At 41.1% G+C, this 14,650-nt stretch overlaps 1 protein-coding gene across 1 annotated transcript; it reads left to right on the forward strand.

Moving 5' to 3' along the window:
• Positions 1 to 9,141: 9,141 nt before the first annotated feature.
• Positions 9,142 to 10,923, forward strand: LOC132795737 (putative trypsin-6). The gene is made up of 3 exons (XM_060806609.1): positions 9,142 to 9,700; positions 10,072 to 10,342; positions 10,413 to 10,923. Exons 1-3 carry the CDS (start codon positions 9,216 to 9,218, stop codon positions 10,779 to 10,781), a joined length of 1,125 nt encoding a protein of 374 aa, XP_060662592.1. The 5' UTR covers positions 9,142 to 9,215; the 3' UTR covers positions 10,782 to 10,923.
• The last annotated feature ends 3,727 nt before the right edge of the window (positions 10,924 to 14,650 follow it).

Genomic DNA, 14,650 nt, shown 5'->3' on the forward strand with positions numbered 1-14,650 from the left:
GTCCCGTTGCCATTCCTCCCTCTCTCTCTCTTTCTTCCTCTTGTCAGGAGACAGAACTCACGTTGTTCCAGCTGTAGCATGGAGCCATGTGGCTGACTAACGTGAACGTTGATTTACACTTGGGATCGAAATTTGAATGCGCAAGAAAGTTGCATTTACAATTTAATCTGGAGAGGTAATTAAGAATATTTTAAAATTCAACAGCTCTAGGGAGCTAGCTAGAGTGAGCTTCGATCATTAAACTCCTCCTCCTCATCCTCATCGTCATCCTTCTCCTCCTCGTGTTAACCTCTTATTTTGTAGCGTTAATAACATTGGACAGTCTCGTATTGTATTTTCTCGTCAACATCGCACCGTGTATTAACATTTATGAGTCATTTAATAAATAATTATTTGCGTACTTACTTACATATGTAATAGGTATTGGCATACATACATATATACGTATGTATGTATGGTCGTGTTGTGAATTATGCATATCGGGTGGAAGCATTATATATAGCGAATTCTCGCACGTCTATCTGTGGAAGCACAGGCAAAAATGCAGTTAATCCTGGAAAGCCTGATAGTGAAAGTCGAACACTGCGGACTATGCAGCCAACACAGGAATACAACAAAGAACATAATAATCATTATTTTATTTACGTACTGCATATGCGATGCAATGCGATGCGATGCGATGCTGGTGACATGCAATTGTTAAATGCACAAAATGAAATGATTTAATTATAACGGACAATAAAACAGGAGAATACGAGTAATTGTAGTCAGCAAACAGCAACAGCAACAGCATCAGCAACTGTTAGGGCTGTTAGGTCGTTAATTTTAATGCGGCCATAGCACACTTTTGGGCGTTATAATAACCACCAAATATGCAAGCAGTCGGAAGGATCATCAGCCACGAGGCAGCCAACCAATTAGCCTGACAGTCAGTCAGTCAGTCAGTCAGTCAGTCAGCCAGTCATCCAGTCAGTCAATCTAGTAGTCAGTCAGTCAGCCAACCATCCAGAAGCGAAGAGAAAAAAACATTGCATCAGTGAATTGCAGGCGAGTACAATACACAAATATAAGCAAATGCAAATACAACGGCTGCATATAACAATTGCAATTAAAATGAGCCCACAAAAATAACAAATGCACTGTGAAACAAAAACAGTAACAACAGACAACGGACAACGGACATCGGACATCGGACATCGGACTGTGGATTGCAGACAAGAGACAACAGACGGAATACAATAGCACGTATGTGTGCTATCAGCCAATAAAATGGATGTGCAAAAATGCAAATAATTCACGTCAACAAAAACAAGTGATGGCAATAACAAGCTGTAAACTGTTAAACAATTGATTAACAACAATTAGCCGCTTATTAAGTTATAATAACAACGCGGCCTGCCTGTCTGCCTGCCTGCCAGCAATATGCCATCAAATAAATCTTTGCAATGACAAAAAAGCCAAAGCAAAAGCCTTGCCACGGTGATGCCAAAATTGTCGCGTCGCCGCTCTCGGGCAAATCTATCGTTTAGACTGTCATTGCACATATAAATACACACACACGCACACACACACACACATATATATATATGTATATATATCCACATACTAAAGGGTGTGACCCAACAGAGCAGCGAGAGGATTTGTGATGAAGTATTTTGGGGGCATGGGGCAAGTTTAGTGGCATTCACAATTTAAATTATCGCCGTCTGCCGTCTGCTGTCTGCTGTCTGCCTGCCGTAGCCAATTATTCACGCATTGTGCGTAGTCTTTTTTGCAGCTAATGACACTCTTATACACCCAAACAACCAAACAACCAAAAACACCCGACCCGAGCCAAAAACACGCAAAATAACCAAATACATGCACGCATCCCACGCCGAGAGCATTAAACGCTGAAACGCGCACTGTTTGAGCCAATTTTAGAGCGGACACGCGCCGGAAGTTTACACTCAATCAGCACACGAACAGCAGCCAGAGCAGAGGACGGAGGACTGAGGACTGCGGACGAAGGACGAAGGACGGAGTTTAGTGTGAGGACTTACGAGTACTTGGGCGAGACAAGAACGGATATCGAAAGTTGTAGTAGTTGTATGTGGTGCATTTAGGTAAACTTCAATTCGCAGGATAGTCAAGGACAACGCTCAAAGTGTGTCCTTTGCCAGTTTGCCACTCCCAGTCCCACGTTGAAAAGTCAATTTCAAAATCACTGATCTCCTTCTCTTGGATTTCGCCATTTTGTTGGAAGTATTTGAGAAAAAAGTGTAGCATACTTATCGGCTTACAGCCTGTTGGAAATTAGAGAGTTAATGTTTAATTTCACTAGCGTAAGAGCCTTGGCATGCAAATATTAACACAACACAGGCAGTGGCTGAATTAGAAAACCAGCTGAAAGGTGATGACGCTGCTGGACTGAAACTTGCAACTGGCCAGCCACAAAATGGCCAACAAATGTGAAAAGTTTTTGCTATAATTTCCGACCCATTAGAAACAAGAAGAAGCAACAACGTGTAGCCAATTGGAGCGATCAATAATGCAAACTCAAACTTAAACTTAAGCTCAAACATCAACGTACACAAGTTAAATAGGACCCCAAACTGACAACTGACCAACAAACAGACCGACGACTAACATCCAAGTCCAAGTCCGAGGCGAGTAGCAAACAAACAAACAACACACACACACATTGACACTTATTCAAGTTGACCTTCCCGAAAGTAATTAAAAGTGACCCTCGGGTTTAATGCATGGTAATTATTCAAAGCAGCCAAAAAATATGCAGATGTATTTGTGCTCTTTTCTATGCTTCTGTGGCATATTCTCTATAAACTAAACTAATGCTAAAGCTAAAGCTAAACTCAAATGCAATACACGTAACGAACGTATCAAAGCTAAGCATAAAATCTTCCTGAGAGCATAAAGGGTATTGGCGAGGACAACGACCTCTTCTCCAAATTACGCGATGCGATAGTTTTGCACACAGAGAGAGAGAAAGAGAGAGAGAGAGAGAGAGAGCGACATGCATAAAAGAGTAGAGTCGAAGCTGCAAACATTTTGGTTAACGACACTTTTAATCTGTCCAAAGGTATTTAAACTTGGCTAAGCCTCAACACTGACTGACATTTATGGTTTTAAAGCAAGTGTCAAAATGTTTGTTGACGACGATGACCAGGGGACACACATACACACATACACACATACACACATACATACACACTCTCCCCCAGCATAAAGCACAACAGCAACAATAACAAAACAAACAACAGGAGTGGTAATTTATTTTGCCTTTGCGAACGTCTGTGTCGGACCAGTGGCAAAATATAAAGGGCAAAATAAGAAGAAGAGGGGAGCGGAGCGGAGTACCGGACCGACCTCAAAGTTAAGCATTTCTGCTGCAATGGTATATTGCCCCACAAACGACCAAAACACACACATTCAACGCACACACACACACACACACACACACACACACACACGCACACGCATAAATTCAACCACGCACGAACCTGACAGAGACACAGACAAACCCAACGACAGATCCAGAGACACGTACCAGCGACCTTTGTGGACAGTTGCACATTAGGCGCTGATTTTGTTACAGTGTCGCCTGCCATTGACAAGATTCGCCACCCCCCCCGAAATGCTAAGCGATGTAACAACAACAACAATAAGAACATCAACCACAGCCAGAGCAACAACAGCAACAGCAACAATAGCAACATCAAGTTACCCATTCCTCAATCTCGAATAGGCTCACAAATCCAGTTCAACCGTGTCCATGTCCGTCCATTTCATATGGACATATGGGTGTGTGAAAATTTGTGGGCTTTGCGGGCTTCTTTTTTGTCGCTGCTGTTGTTGTTGTTGTTGCTGTTGTTGTTGTTGTTGTACTCGTATTTTTGCAGCCAAGCAGCCATGAGATTTAATTGACCAAGGGATCATAAACTTTTGCGCAACGATGCTGAAAACATTTGACCCTGATTCCATGAGTCAGCATTGACTTGTATCATCGTGTACAGCAGTTTTACTTGTTCAAGGCTCATTTGCAAAACTAATAAGTTAATACGCACAGCATATGTTTGCCCAATGTGATAAGCAAACTGTGTGTATCATAGATTCATATTTTAATTACGAGTATAGCAAAAAGCATTCACCCAAAGCTTTGTGATTCAATTAGTGAGCTATGAAAAAAATCTTGAACAAATGTTACGTAATCTACTTTCTAATACTCTCAAATACCATTACTTGTGTAAAGTCGTCACTGTCTGCAAATAATCCTAAAGTCGTGGCTTATTTGAGAGAAATGTTTTGACTACAAACACATCGCTATGTATATAACATATGTATGAATGTGTAGCATAGAGTGTGGCATGTCCCGAATGTGAAGTAAACTATAAGTTGATTTGAGGTTAATTCAAAACGTGTAAAAAGCAAATGCACATAGAGCACATAGAGCAAGCAGACCATCGACCGCGCGTGTTCTTGATGTATCACTTCCGGTGTCTGTTAACTTATGCCATAAATACGCACAACGACCAACGGCACACGCGCCAGCCAAGACAATATCATCGCATATTGCCATCACATTTGCCCGAGTCGAGCCGAGCCGAGCAGAGCAGTCCCCAATCCCCATTCCCCCTCCCTACCCCTCAGTCCGGCCATCCTGGGTGGGGCCAACTGGCTAAAATGACGCGGCAGTGGCCGCACATTGAAACCATTTGATGGCAACACGTCTTTTTGGTATTTTCACACGCTTGAGCATCACATTGGATTCAACATCACGTTTTAGTGATGCCCCAGACTTGCATAGCGGAACCGCCTAATATGCTTACGCTCCCAGGCGAGGCGGGCAGGGGCGGAGGCGGTGTTGGTGGGTTGATGGGTTGGTCACAACTCGAACTCGAACTCGAACTGGAGCTGGAGCTGGAAATAGTTGATTGACGCTGCGTCGAGTGGAACCCTTTTCTGCCGCTTCCAGACGCTTTAAAAGTCTACGTCACTAACACCAACATACACTTTGACTGGCGACCACACAGATATTTGCCTCAATCTAACTGAGTACATACTTGAGTTCAACTCTGAATACAAGCACAACATATTGTATGTATGTGTGGACTACTCCCACATACATGCCGAGCACAATACTATGTCAATGTTTATATATTAAGTAAAATATTATTTTGCTCTCGTCGGGTTGGGCAAAAGGGAGTCGGCAATCCGCACAGTTAGTTTATTTAGAAAATTATAATAATCTACTTTGCGGCATCTAATGCAGTAGCAACCAAAGTTTAACACCATGAGAATAAGGTTCAAACTTGCCAACTTGCTCAGAGTAAGAGTTTCAAAAATTGTTTGTACAATATAATTTCGAGATGAGGACATGAGCGTGCCGTGCTCTATTCCATCTTATGTATAAACCATGAGTTTTGCTGCTAGCTGTCGCACTCTTCATTGTCAAGTCTGTGCAAAGTTAAAAATTTCAAATAACTGACTAATTTCACTGTCAGTTGTACTTTGCCTTAAGCTATAATTACAATTTATCCACATACCCGTATGTTACATAGCTTGCTCGCCAATCTCCAGAATTATCAACTATTTATAATTTCGAAAAAACTCTTACTGCGAATTTAGGTCTCTAATGAAAAAGTCTTCTATGAGTCGAAATGTATTTCATATGTGCATGACAGCTTGACAGCAAGTAAGCTAGAGTCGAGTGTGCTCGACTGTGAGATACCCGCTGACCATTTTGAATGGTCATATACCGCGAAAGTTATTACTATCTACTCCGAAATTTGATAATACCCTCCTAGCGGGTATAAAAATGACAAATTGTCCCTTTTATTCAGCTAATTGGATTGCAGATCGCATCGCAATGTCTTATGTCTTACTCGTATATATTGCGGTAACTACGAATTCTCTGGCATTGTCGACATTGTGTGCACTTGCAGCAAGAACAAGATGCGGCAACAGTTAATAAGATAATCCGTGAGCCTCTCTGCAACTAATGTAATTTATTCGCTTCAGTGGGAACGCACAGCACAAGCTTGGGAAGTCGAGTGTAGCCGATGGCAATGTGAAACTTAATCAGCCGTGCAAAAGTTGTGCCAGCAAATAGATCTGTCCATACTTGTAAAAATGAAGATGCAGCGAAGCTTTCAGCATCTCGCATCTCGCATTTGCAGCTGAATTGCACGGCAGAAATGTAATTAGAATCCCTCAAGGTTGTCGTTATATTAACGAACTTATATCGAATTCCAGAAAATCCAAACAAATTATGGCACTCAACATTAAAAATGTTGTTGTGTTACATTTATGATTGAATTAACAAGAAAATGTGATTTGCGTGTTTATAAAAACCAAACTGTAAATGCAATTGTAATCGAATACATGCTTAATTAGTGTCAAAATTACTATAGATCATTCATCGTCAGAATGCATATTAAAGTAATATTTAATTTTTATGTGGATTGAAGCTTGGAATTAAAGCTTAAATTTCTGCAGATATAAATTTCAATGCATTTCAATGTCTGCAGAACTTTTATAATAACTTTCGCACACTCATAATAATACACCTGCGCTGCCAAGCGAATATAATCGATATATACCGTTAAAAGAAGCAAGAGTTCAATAACGCAAGGATTTTAATAATCATTTTCCGCCTGTTGTTCGATCTGTTGACCATGGTCTATTCGCAAATAACCGAAAGAGCGAAATATCTAGACTCTAGAAATCTCCGTATCCGTTTAAATTTATATATAATATTATTATTAACTTAGCTGTCGAAGCACAAACCAAGTCTGCTATAATTAAGGTCTAAGAGTAATCATCTCGTATAACGTAATGCTTATCAATGGATTTAGGCAAAGGTTGGCAGGATGGTGGGGGTTAAGTAGCAGGAGCGCAATCTGCCACGGGGCACATAATTTAAATTTTTCTGGGTTTTTTTTTAATCGTTTTTTATGCTTCCCATTTGCAGCTTATGTGCAAAAAGCTGTGAAAGCTTAAGCACTGTTTATGCCTGTTAAATACGAATCAGACAAAGGTCGGCTTGGCATTATGCTTATTGTGCTTTGATAGCTTCAACTGGTCGTTAAATAAATTTCCGGCGTACGGTTGCCTTGCATAGACTGTGGGCAATTAGCCGACGGCCAGCAAGTTGTCTGCCTCTGCCTCTGCTTCTGCCCCTGCCTCTGCCTGTTAAGCAGTCAAAATGGAATAGAAGAGAGCAGAAGAGAACCGAACAGGACTGAACAGAAATCAAAAGTGTCATCATATGGCGGAGGAGCGACCTTCTGCTGAGCTAGATAGAAGCAGTATCTGCTGCCTATTGAGGCAGCATGTTGTATGAATAGTTAATGACTTGTACACAAGAATGCCGCCCACATACGATATTGTGTGCGACTGCGACTGCGACTGCGACTGCGACTGCAACTGCAACTGTGTGCAGCTTAAGTTCATGGCTGCTTTTGTTTATTGACTGCACCTGGACGTGGCTGGCAAAGCAGACAAAGCCATGCCTGCATAGAAAGGCTCTCACTTGGACTGTGAGTTGGACTCTCGCCTCCAACTCCAACTCTAACTTCAACTCCAACTCCGGCTGGTACTTGCTTAAAACCAACACTTTGGCCAGAGCTGTGAAGTAAATGCTGTTGGTCCCGTCATAAGCATTAACAATGCCGGACACCCAGGTCCGAGTTGTGTTGTAAAATTTTGCACTGCAGTTTATGCAAAGTTGCTGATAGCAATTTGCAAATTTAATGGCGTGAACAAATTCAATCAATGTATGCAAACAATGACACCGACTTCGACATTGGCAATGGCAACATTGGCCTGACACACTGCCTACATCTCTCCTCTCCTCTCTCTATCCCTATCTCTATCTCTATCTCTCTTCTATGTGCAACGTCGTTGCTTCTTTCTGCGTGTCTGGCAAATTCACAAGGCGCCAACGTTCAGCCAGCTGTTGTCTACGAGTATTGGCAATCCAACTCGACTGGGCTTCCTTCACTTGTTGTTGTTGTTGTTGTTGTCAGTAAATGCATTTTAGTTAAAACTGCAAAAGGCAACAATAATCAATGCCTTGACATCGTCTATTCTCCATAAGTAATATGTATGTCTGATGTCCAGTGTCGAGCGTAGAGCGTCGACCATCGAATGTTGTGTAGTCTGGTGTTGTGTTGTGTTGTGTTGTGACGTCTGCTATCTGCCACCTGGCATCTGCTATCTTAGGGCAACCAGGTGCAAGCAGTCTTTCAATCCGAGAGATCAGAGCGAAACCTTAATTGTTTACAATTTCCAACCGATGATGTTTATGACACGCATATTTGCGGGAAACTCAACATGTGTAAGAGTGTCTGTGGTAATTTGGCGATTGCGATTGCGATTGGGATTGGGATTGTTCTCATGCTTAATATTCACACAAATCATATAAACAAATTATAGAAATTAACTCGAAGTTTATTAACAGGCACACGTATGTTTGTGTTCGTCACTATAAAGTGAATACAACAGTTCATAGAATTTATTTACATTAGAAAAATTGAGTAGTCGGAGAGGGAGAGGGAGAGGGAAGTACACACACTTTAAATGGGGCAAAACATCTAGCAGACAAATACAAATTGTTAAGATAAGCGGCCCATGTGAAATATGCGCACAATTTTTTATTTTTATTTGCATTTTCATTTAAGTGTGCGTTTGACTGTGCAAAAAGTGCAAAAAGTGCCCATACACAAATTTGTCTTTCTAAGAGGACATAATGACAACTCAACTTATAAACTTGGCAAAAAAGACGCTCAGAAACTAACAAGAAAAAGTGAAGAAAATCCTTTGTAAATTATTACGAAAGCAAGCTGCAAATTAATGATAACGACAACAGCTCATACGCAGAGGGCGCATTCATACTCATAAGTCTTTTCAAACGCTGTCGCGAGAATACGAGAATGCTTTTACTTTGCCTTGGTTTCGGTCCCGGACCCGGACCCAGACCCTGACTCGGTCCCACATATTTTCTTTACAGTAGTATGTAGTATGTTGTAGTGAGGGAAACCCACGTAAAACTTGGAGAGTGAAAATGCAAACACAAAACAGCGTGAGCAAGTTTTCGTTACGCCTATGGCTCAGTGTTGTCTCTTCACTTGTCTCTGAACAAATCCCTTTTATTTGCCAGAAATCGAAATCATTATTGCTTCAGGCTGACTGTCAAAAAGAAAATTCACAAAATGTATACCTCAAAATTCATTGTTTTCACTATCTTACTAATACATTATTGCGCGGAGAATGCAGCTTCTTGCGATGATTTGCATTGGAATTGCACCAAATCCCACAAGCGCGATCCGATGGATACTATCTCGAGGAATCTGCGACAAAAGCGTTTTGCGAATAATGAAGACAGTGCCAATGAGATGACGATCGTAGATGAACTACAGTTTCAAAGTGATTCTATCCAGCATCGTCTGAAACACAAGAAACATCGCCTACAACCCAGAGAATATTCCAATTCGAGTTTGAGCGACATCAATGATGATGACGATTTTCGTTTTCTGGTAACCGGCGGATATCGCCCGGAAAAGAATCTTCTCGTTAAATACGTTGTTTCGATTCGATCGAACAAAGAGCGAAAATATTTCGGAGACAATCACTTCTGCGGTGGCGCAATAATATCCTCGAGGTCTATTCTGACTGCGGCACATTGTCTATTCATCAAGTATGTTTAAAAACAACATAATATTTGTGTATAGTTAGTTGAGGTCTTTGGCATTAAGGTTGAGTAGAGCTGCATAACATTTTATTCTCAACTAACTAAACCAAAATTGCGCTAGAAGAATGTTGAATAGCAAGGCGATTGGAAGTTAGATCTTACAAAATTGTGTGCTGATTAAAAAACAAGACAAATTCGCCATACATTTCAAATTTGATCTCTCAATAGTCTTCTTACCAAAAAAGGATTCTACATCAATTATTCTGACATTGTAAGGAGCAAGACAGGATAATGTGTTATTTGACTTCAGCTAGCAAACTCATGTTTTTATATTATTTACAATATGGTTGAACCTAAGCAGCTCCTTACCTTTACAGTGGGGCCAAACTGCGACCCAGTCGAGTAAAGATCGTAGCTGGCACCCCGCGTCGCCTGGTCAAAACGGGAAACACGCAAGAACTAAATGTGGATAAAGTGAGACCGCACCCCAAATACTCTCCCTCAATGCTTACCAACGACATTGGCATTATTCGACTGAAGGAGTCAATTCGCTTAGACGACACTTTCGCCACGATTATACCAATAGTTGATCGGGATCCAACGGCTGGACTGTTGTGCACAGTCGTTGGTTGGGGCACAGTGATTCAGGTGGGTTTAAAGAGAAAGTGCGAAGCGTACCTCCACAACTTTCTCTGATTGCTTTCTCGATACTATGTAGTATGGCCCCACGCCAGATGAGGCAGTAAATGGTGACGTGACTATCAATACAAACGCGTGGTGCTCCAAAATTGCTGGCTTCAGAAAGGGAATGGTATGTGCCTCCAATGCCAACGATTACGAGGTCGACAGCTGCCAAGGTGACTCGGGAGGGCCGCTAATGTGCGACGGCAAAGTGGTGGGCATAGTTTCCTTTGGCACTGGCTGCGGCGAGCCGGACTCGGCCGGAGTGTATACCGATGTCTACCATTATCGGGAATGGATAGCCCGCAATAAGGCTAACAAACTCAGCCAAACTAATGCATCTTCTTACAGACTCCATTTGATCGCTTTGACCATGATGTGCTCCTTGCATATTCCGATGATATGAATGTGCTATTGTCATCATTGTTGTGTGCCATGTGCATCTAATTTATATTTTACGCTGTTGTCTTTAGTTGTGTTTTATTCATTTACTTTCACTTTCAAACTCTTGAGAATATGCATGGAAATAAAATGACAATTTGACCGTACTACGTGGATAACGTATACTTAATTTATACATTGGAGTAATTGTACAGAATCTTAGCAGACATTTAACATACGCTGTTAATCCCATAATTACGCAAACCGCAATATCATGTTATCTCTAGTAGCAGATAGAATTTCGAATGGCTCACACACACATTCACAAATGTGATAGGCACTTTTTGCCCACTAATCAGATTAAAGTCTTGGTCCCTGCCTAGTTATGTACATACATGCCTTAACATATCGACTATTGAAGTCCGCTGTAGCGGGCAAACAGCACGTGCTGTTAATTTAGAGCGGCCTAATTTTTGGTAAGGTCTTTTTACACCGAATTGCTTAGCACACTATCAGTAACAGTGCCTTAAGTTCTGCAAAACTGTTGAGTAACAGTTGCTAAGAGGCAGTTGAAACTGTTAATTAACATTTGACTAGAAATGAGCACATACACACTCACACATGTAAATCTATGTTCGGCAATCTTTGCCAAGCTCTGCTGCTTGACCACGCCCACTTATCCCTTTCGCCCACCCTAATATCTCGGTCCGCCGCCTAGTCAAGCAAACACACACAATTTGGTAGACGTACACTTAAATTTTTGGCAAGCCAATTTTTGCCTTCGAAGATCACTTGCAATGCCTTCAAATTGTGCAGAGCTGTTGAGTAATAGTTGAGTAAAAGCTGAACTGTTGAGTAGCAATTGATTAGATTAGCTTTGTGAAGCTCGCCTGCCTGACCACGCCCACTTATCAGGTCCGCCCACACTAATATCTTGGTCCGCCGCCTAGTCAAGCAAACACACACAATTTGGCAGACATACACTAAAATTTTTGGCATGCCATTTTTACACTCGATCAGTTGTAATGCCTTTAAAAAGTGGTCAACTGTTGAGTAATAGTTGAGTAGCAGCTGAACAGTGGTGTAGCATTTCATTAGAAGCATGCACATACACACTCACACATGTTCTTCTACACTGGGCAGTCTTTGTCAAGCTCTGCTGGTTGACCACGCCCACTTAGCAAGTCCGCCCACTCTAATATCTCGGTCGGCCGCCTAGTCAAGCACAGACACTTAATTTGGGGCACATTCATTAAAATTTTTGGCATCGACTTTTTCACACAGAATAAATTGCTAACAATAGTTTGAAATTGTGCACAACTGATTAAGTTTGCCATCTTTATAGAATTGTGCATAATAAGGTGCACAATATAGTATCTGAGGAATAATAGAATGCTGATATTACTAAATAGTGAATAGTGTTGAATTCTAAGTAGCACATATTCCTTTTACACCTGGTTTGAGAAAAGATTTCATATGATCTTTCAGTACAAGAAATTGTAATAGACATTTATTCCATAGTAAAAAGTGTATAAAACAATATTGATCAACCAAATAAAATCTTGTATTATAGAAAGGTCACTTTGCGATTAATCATTTAATTTTCATTTCTTACTGTAATTAGTTAACATTACAATAAATATTATATATATTAATTTATTTTTTTTACGCTTTTGCAGTTTGAACCTTTGCTTCGATTATGTTCTTCTTCTTCATGTTACTTACTTCTTCATGTTATGCATTACCGTAAGTAAATTTTATTGTTTCATCTTACAATTTTAACTTTGAAGATTAAAAATGAAATTAAAAGTCTAAAACTAAAGGGCGTATATTCTGCACTTCATTCGCTGATGGTTCAGACAACTGAGGAATAAGTCTGTTCACAGAATAATGTTGTCCACATACAATATATTTTTTATATTATTTGGATATCAACAACTTTGTTCTGTAGCTGCAGGAGATGCAAGCAAGGACAGCATATGTACTTAGCAAGTTGTGCTCTTCAACAAAATCGGCGAAATTCAGTGCGGAAGCTTGTTGATTGAATATCTGAAATCCAATTAGTAACCACACATACACACACACACATACACAATCACACATGCTTGTACAAGTATGTGTGTGTGTGTGTGTGTGTGTGTGTGTGTGCAGACGTGCAATCACAAATACAATTAGAAAAGGCAACAATAACAAGGACTGAAGACTTTTGCTTCACACGCGTTCTCGTAGTCTAGAGTGAGATCCACACAACCAATCACACACACACACACCCACACATACACGTTTTGACATAGAGCAACAATCAGTTTGTCATTTCATATTCACATTGTCTGCTGTTCAAGTGTTCATAATGAATTTAATCGCGTATGTTTATTGCTCACTTTTACTGTCAGCGCTCACACCTACACCTACACACACACACACACACACACACTCGGAGTTGTGTACACAGAGTAGAGAGAGTAATACATACATACATCAAATTCGCACGCGCGCACTGCTTAACTATATGCATACACACACACACACACACACATACACACGTCGAGTGTACTTGTATTGCATGTAGTACGTATACTAGCATTCATCTGTAGCAAATTGGGTACGTCTGGGTTACGAATGGAATGGGAAGAGGAATGAGAATAGGAAGGGGAAATGGGTGTGGGAATGGGAATGAGAATGGGGAACGGGACATTCCCACAAGTTGTTTTGTTTGCTGTCACTGTTTTCAGTGGGACACAAAGCACTCATAGTACTCGCGTAGTACGACGATATGGCTGGCGAGACGAGTTCTTTATCATTTCGCCACGTTTCTTCTTCTCCTTTTTGCTTCTTGTTATCCAAGCGAAACTCGCTCGTCACTGTTCCTTTTTGCATATTGATTTATCATCGCTGCTGTCGTTCTCCTTCTCGTTGTTGTTGTCGTTGTTCTCGCTGTCGCTATTACAGTTGTACTCATTGTATCGTATGTAGTATGTGAGTCTTGTTGTTGTTGCTGTTGTCTATGCTCTATGGCGTATGTCGTATGCCGTATGCCGTATGCCAAAAAGCATGTTGTCTTGGCCTCGTTCAAGTCCTTGGCTCGTTGGCTGCCTACGTGCCCTTTTTGTGAGCCAGAACAGAGCTAGTAAATTGTTTGCATATATTAGACACATGCCTCAAATTGCATTTCAAATGAAGTTCATTCGAAAATAATTGCAGTTTAACTTTATTGTCGTCGTGGCTCCTTGCAAAATTGCTCTCTGTTTGCCTTGCTACACGCCTTCTTGTTGCCAATTGGCAATTGGCAGCCAAGTGGCAATGAAATCAAATGGGCGGCCCACAATCTAATGTTAAACGTGAGCATATGCTCAGTGTTTTCAGCTTATTGCTTTTGTCAATTGAATTAATTGTCCGAGTCCCGAGTCCTCTATGTGAAGATAATGAATAACAATTAAGTGCTCGAAGCGGCTTCTTAATTTCAATATCATAAAGCTGTCACCTGCAGGTCGAGTAGTAAATGCTCAAATACCGAAAATGAGTTTATTTTATCACCTGTGCTGAACATATATACTATATAACAACAGGTCAAAGAGCGAAGCAATTATCGCATACGAGTTTGACCCATCCGAATGAATCGCAAGTGCAAAAAGTGGTATTAAAAATCAAAGACTAACTCTGACAATAACGTGTAAATTACATTTGCTCCACACGCACACAAGTCTGGACAGGCAATGTCCGCTATAGCCGTCGGATTGTTTCGTCAACGTATGTTACAAGTAAATCGGTAGATGGTTAAAATGATGGTCGTGTCGTGTCTTCTTCCGCCTCTCCTCTTCGCTCCTTTGCAGTCGCTGTGGCTGTCGACCTCCGGACTCCGGACTCCGGACTTCGGACTCCGGAGAGCAGAGCACG

The sequence above is a fragment of the Drosophila nasuta genome, chromosome X, assembly GCF_023558535.2.
Source record: "Drosophila nasuta strain 15112-1781.00 chromosome X, ASM2355853v1, whole genome shotgun sequence".
Classification (NCBI taxonomy): Eukaryota; Metazoa; Arthropoda; class Insecta; order Diptera; family Drosophilidae; genus Drosophila; species Drosophila nasuta.

Excerpts from the sequence above, each read along its gene's own strand:
- LOC132795737 (XM_060806609.1), top strand. The coding sequence starts at position 9,216 with ATGTATACCTCAAAATTCATTGTTTTCACTATCTTACTAATACATTAT. Across the intron at positions 9,701-10,071 it reads GCACATTGTCTATTCATCAA|TGGGGCCAAACTGCGACCCA; the intron begins GTATGTTTAAAA and ends TTACCTTTACAG. Across the intron at positions 10,343-10,412 it reads GTTGGGGCACAGTGATTCAG|TATGGCCCCACGCCAGATGA; the intron begins GTGGGTTTAAAG and ends GATACTATGTAG.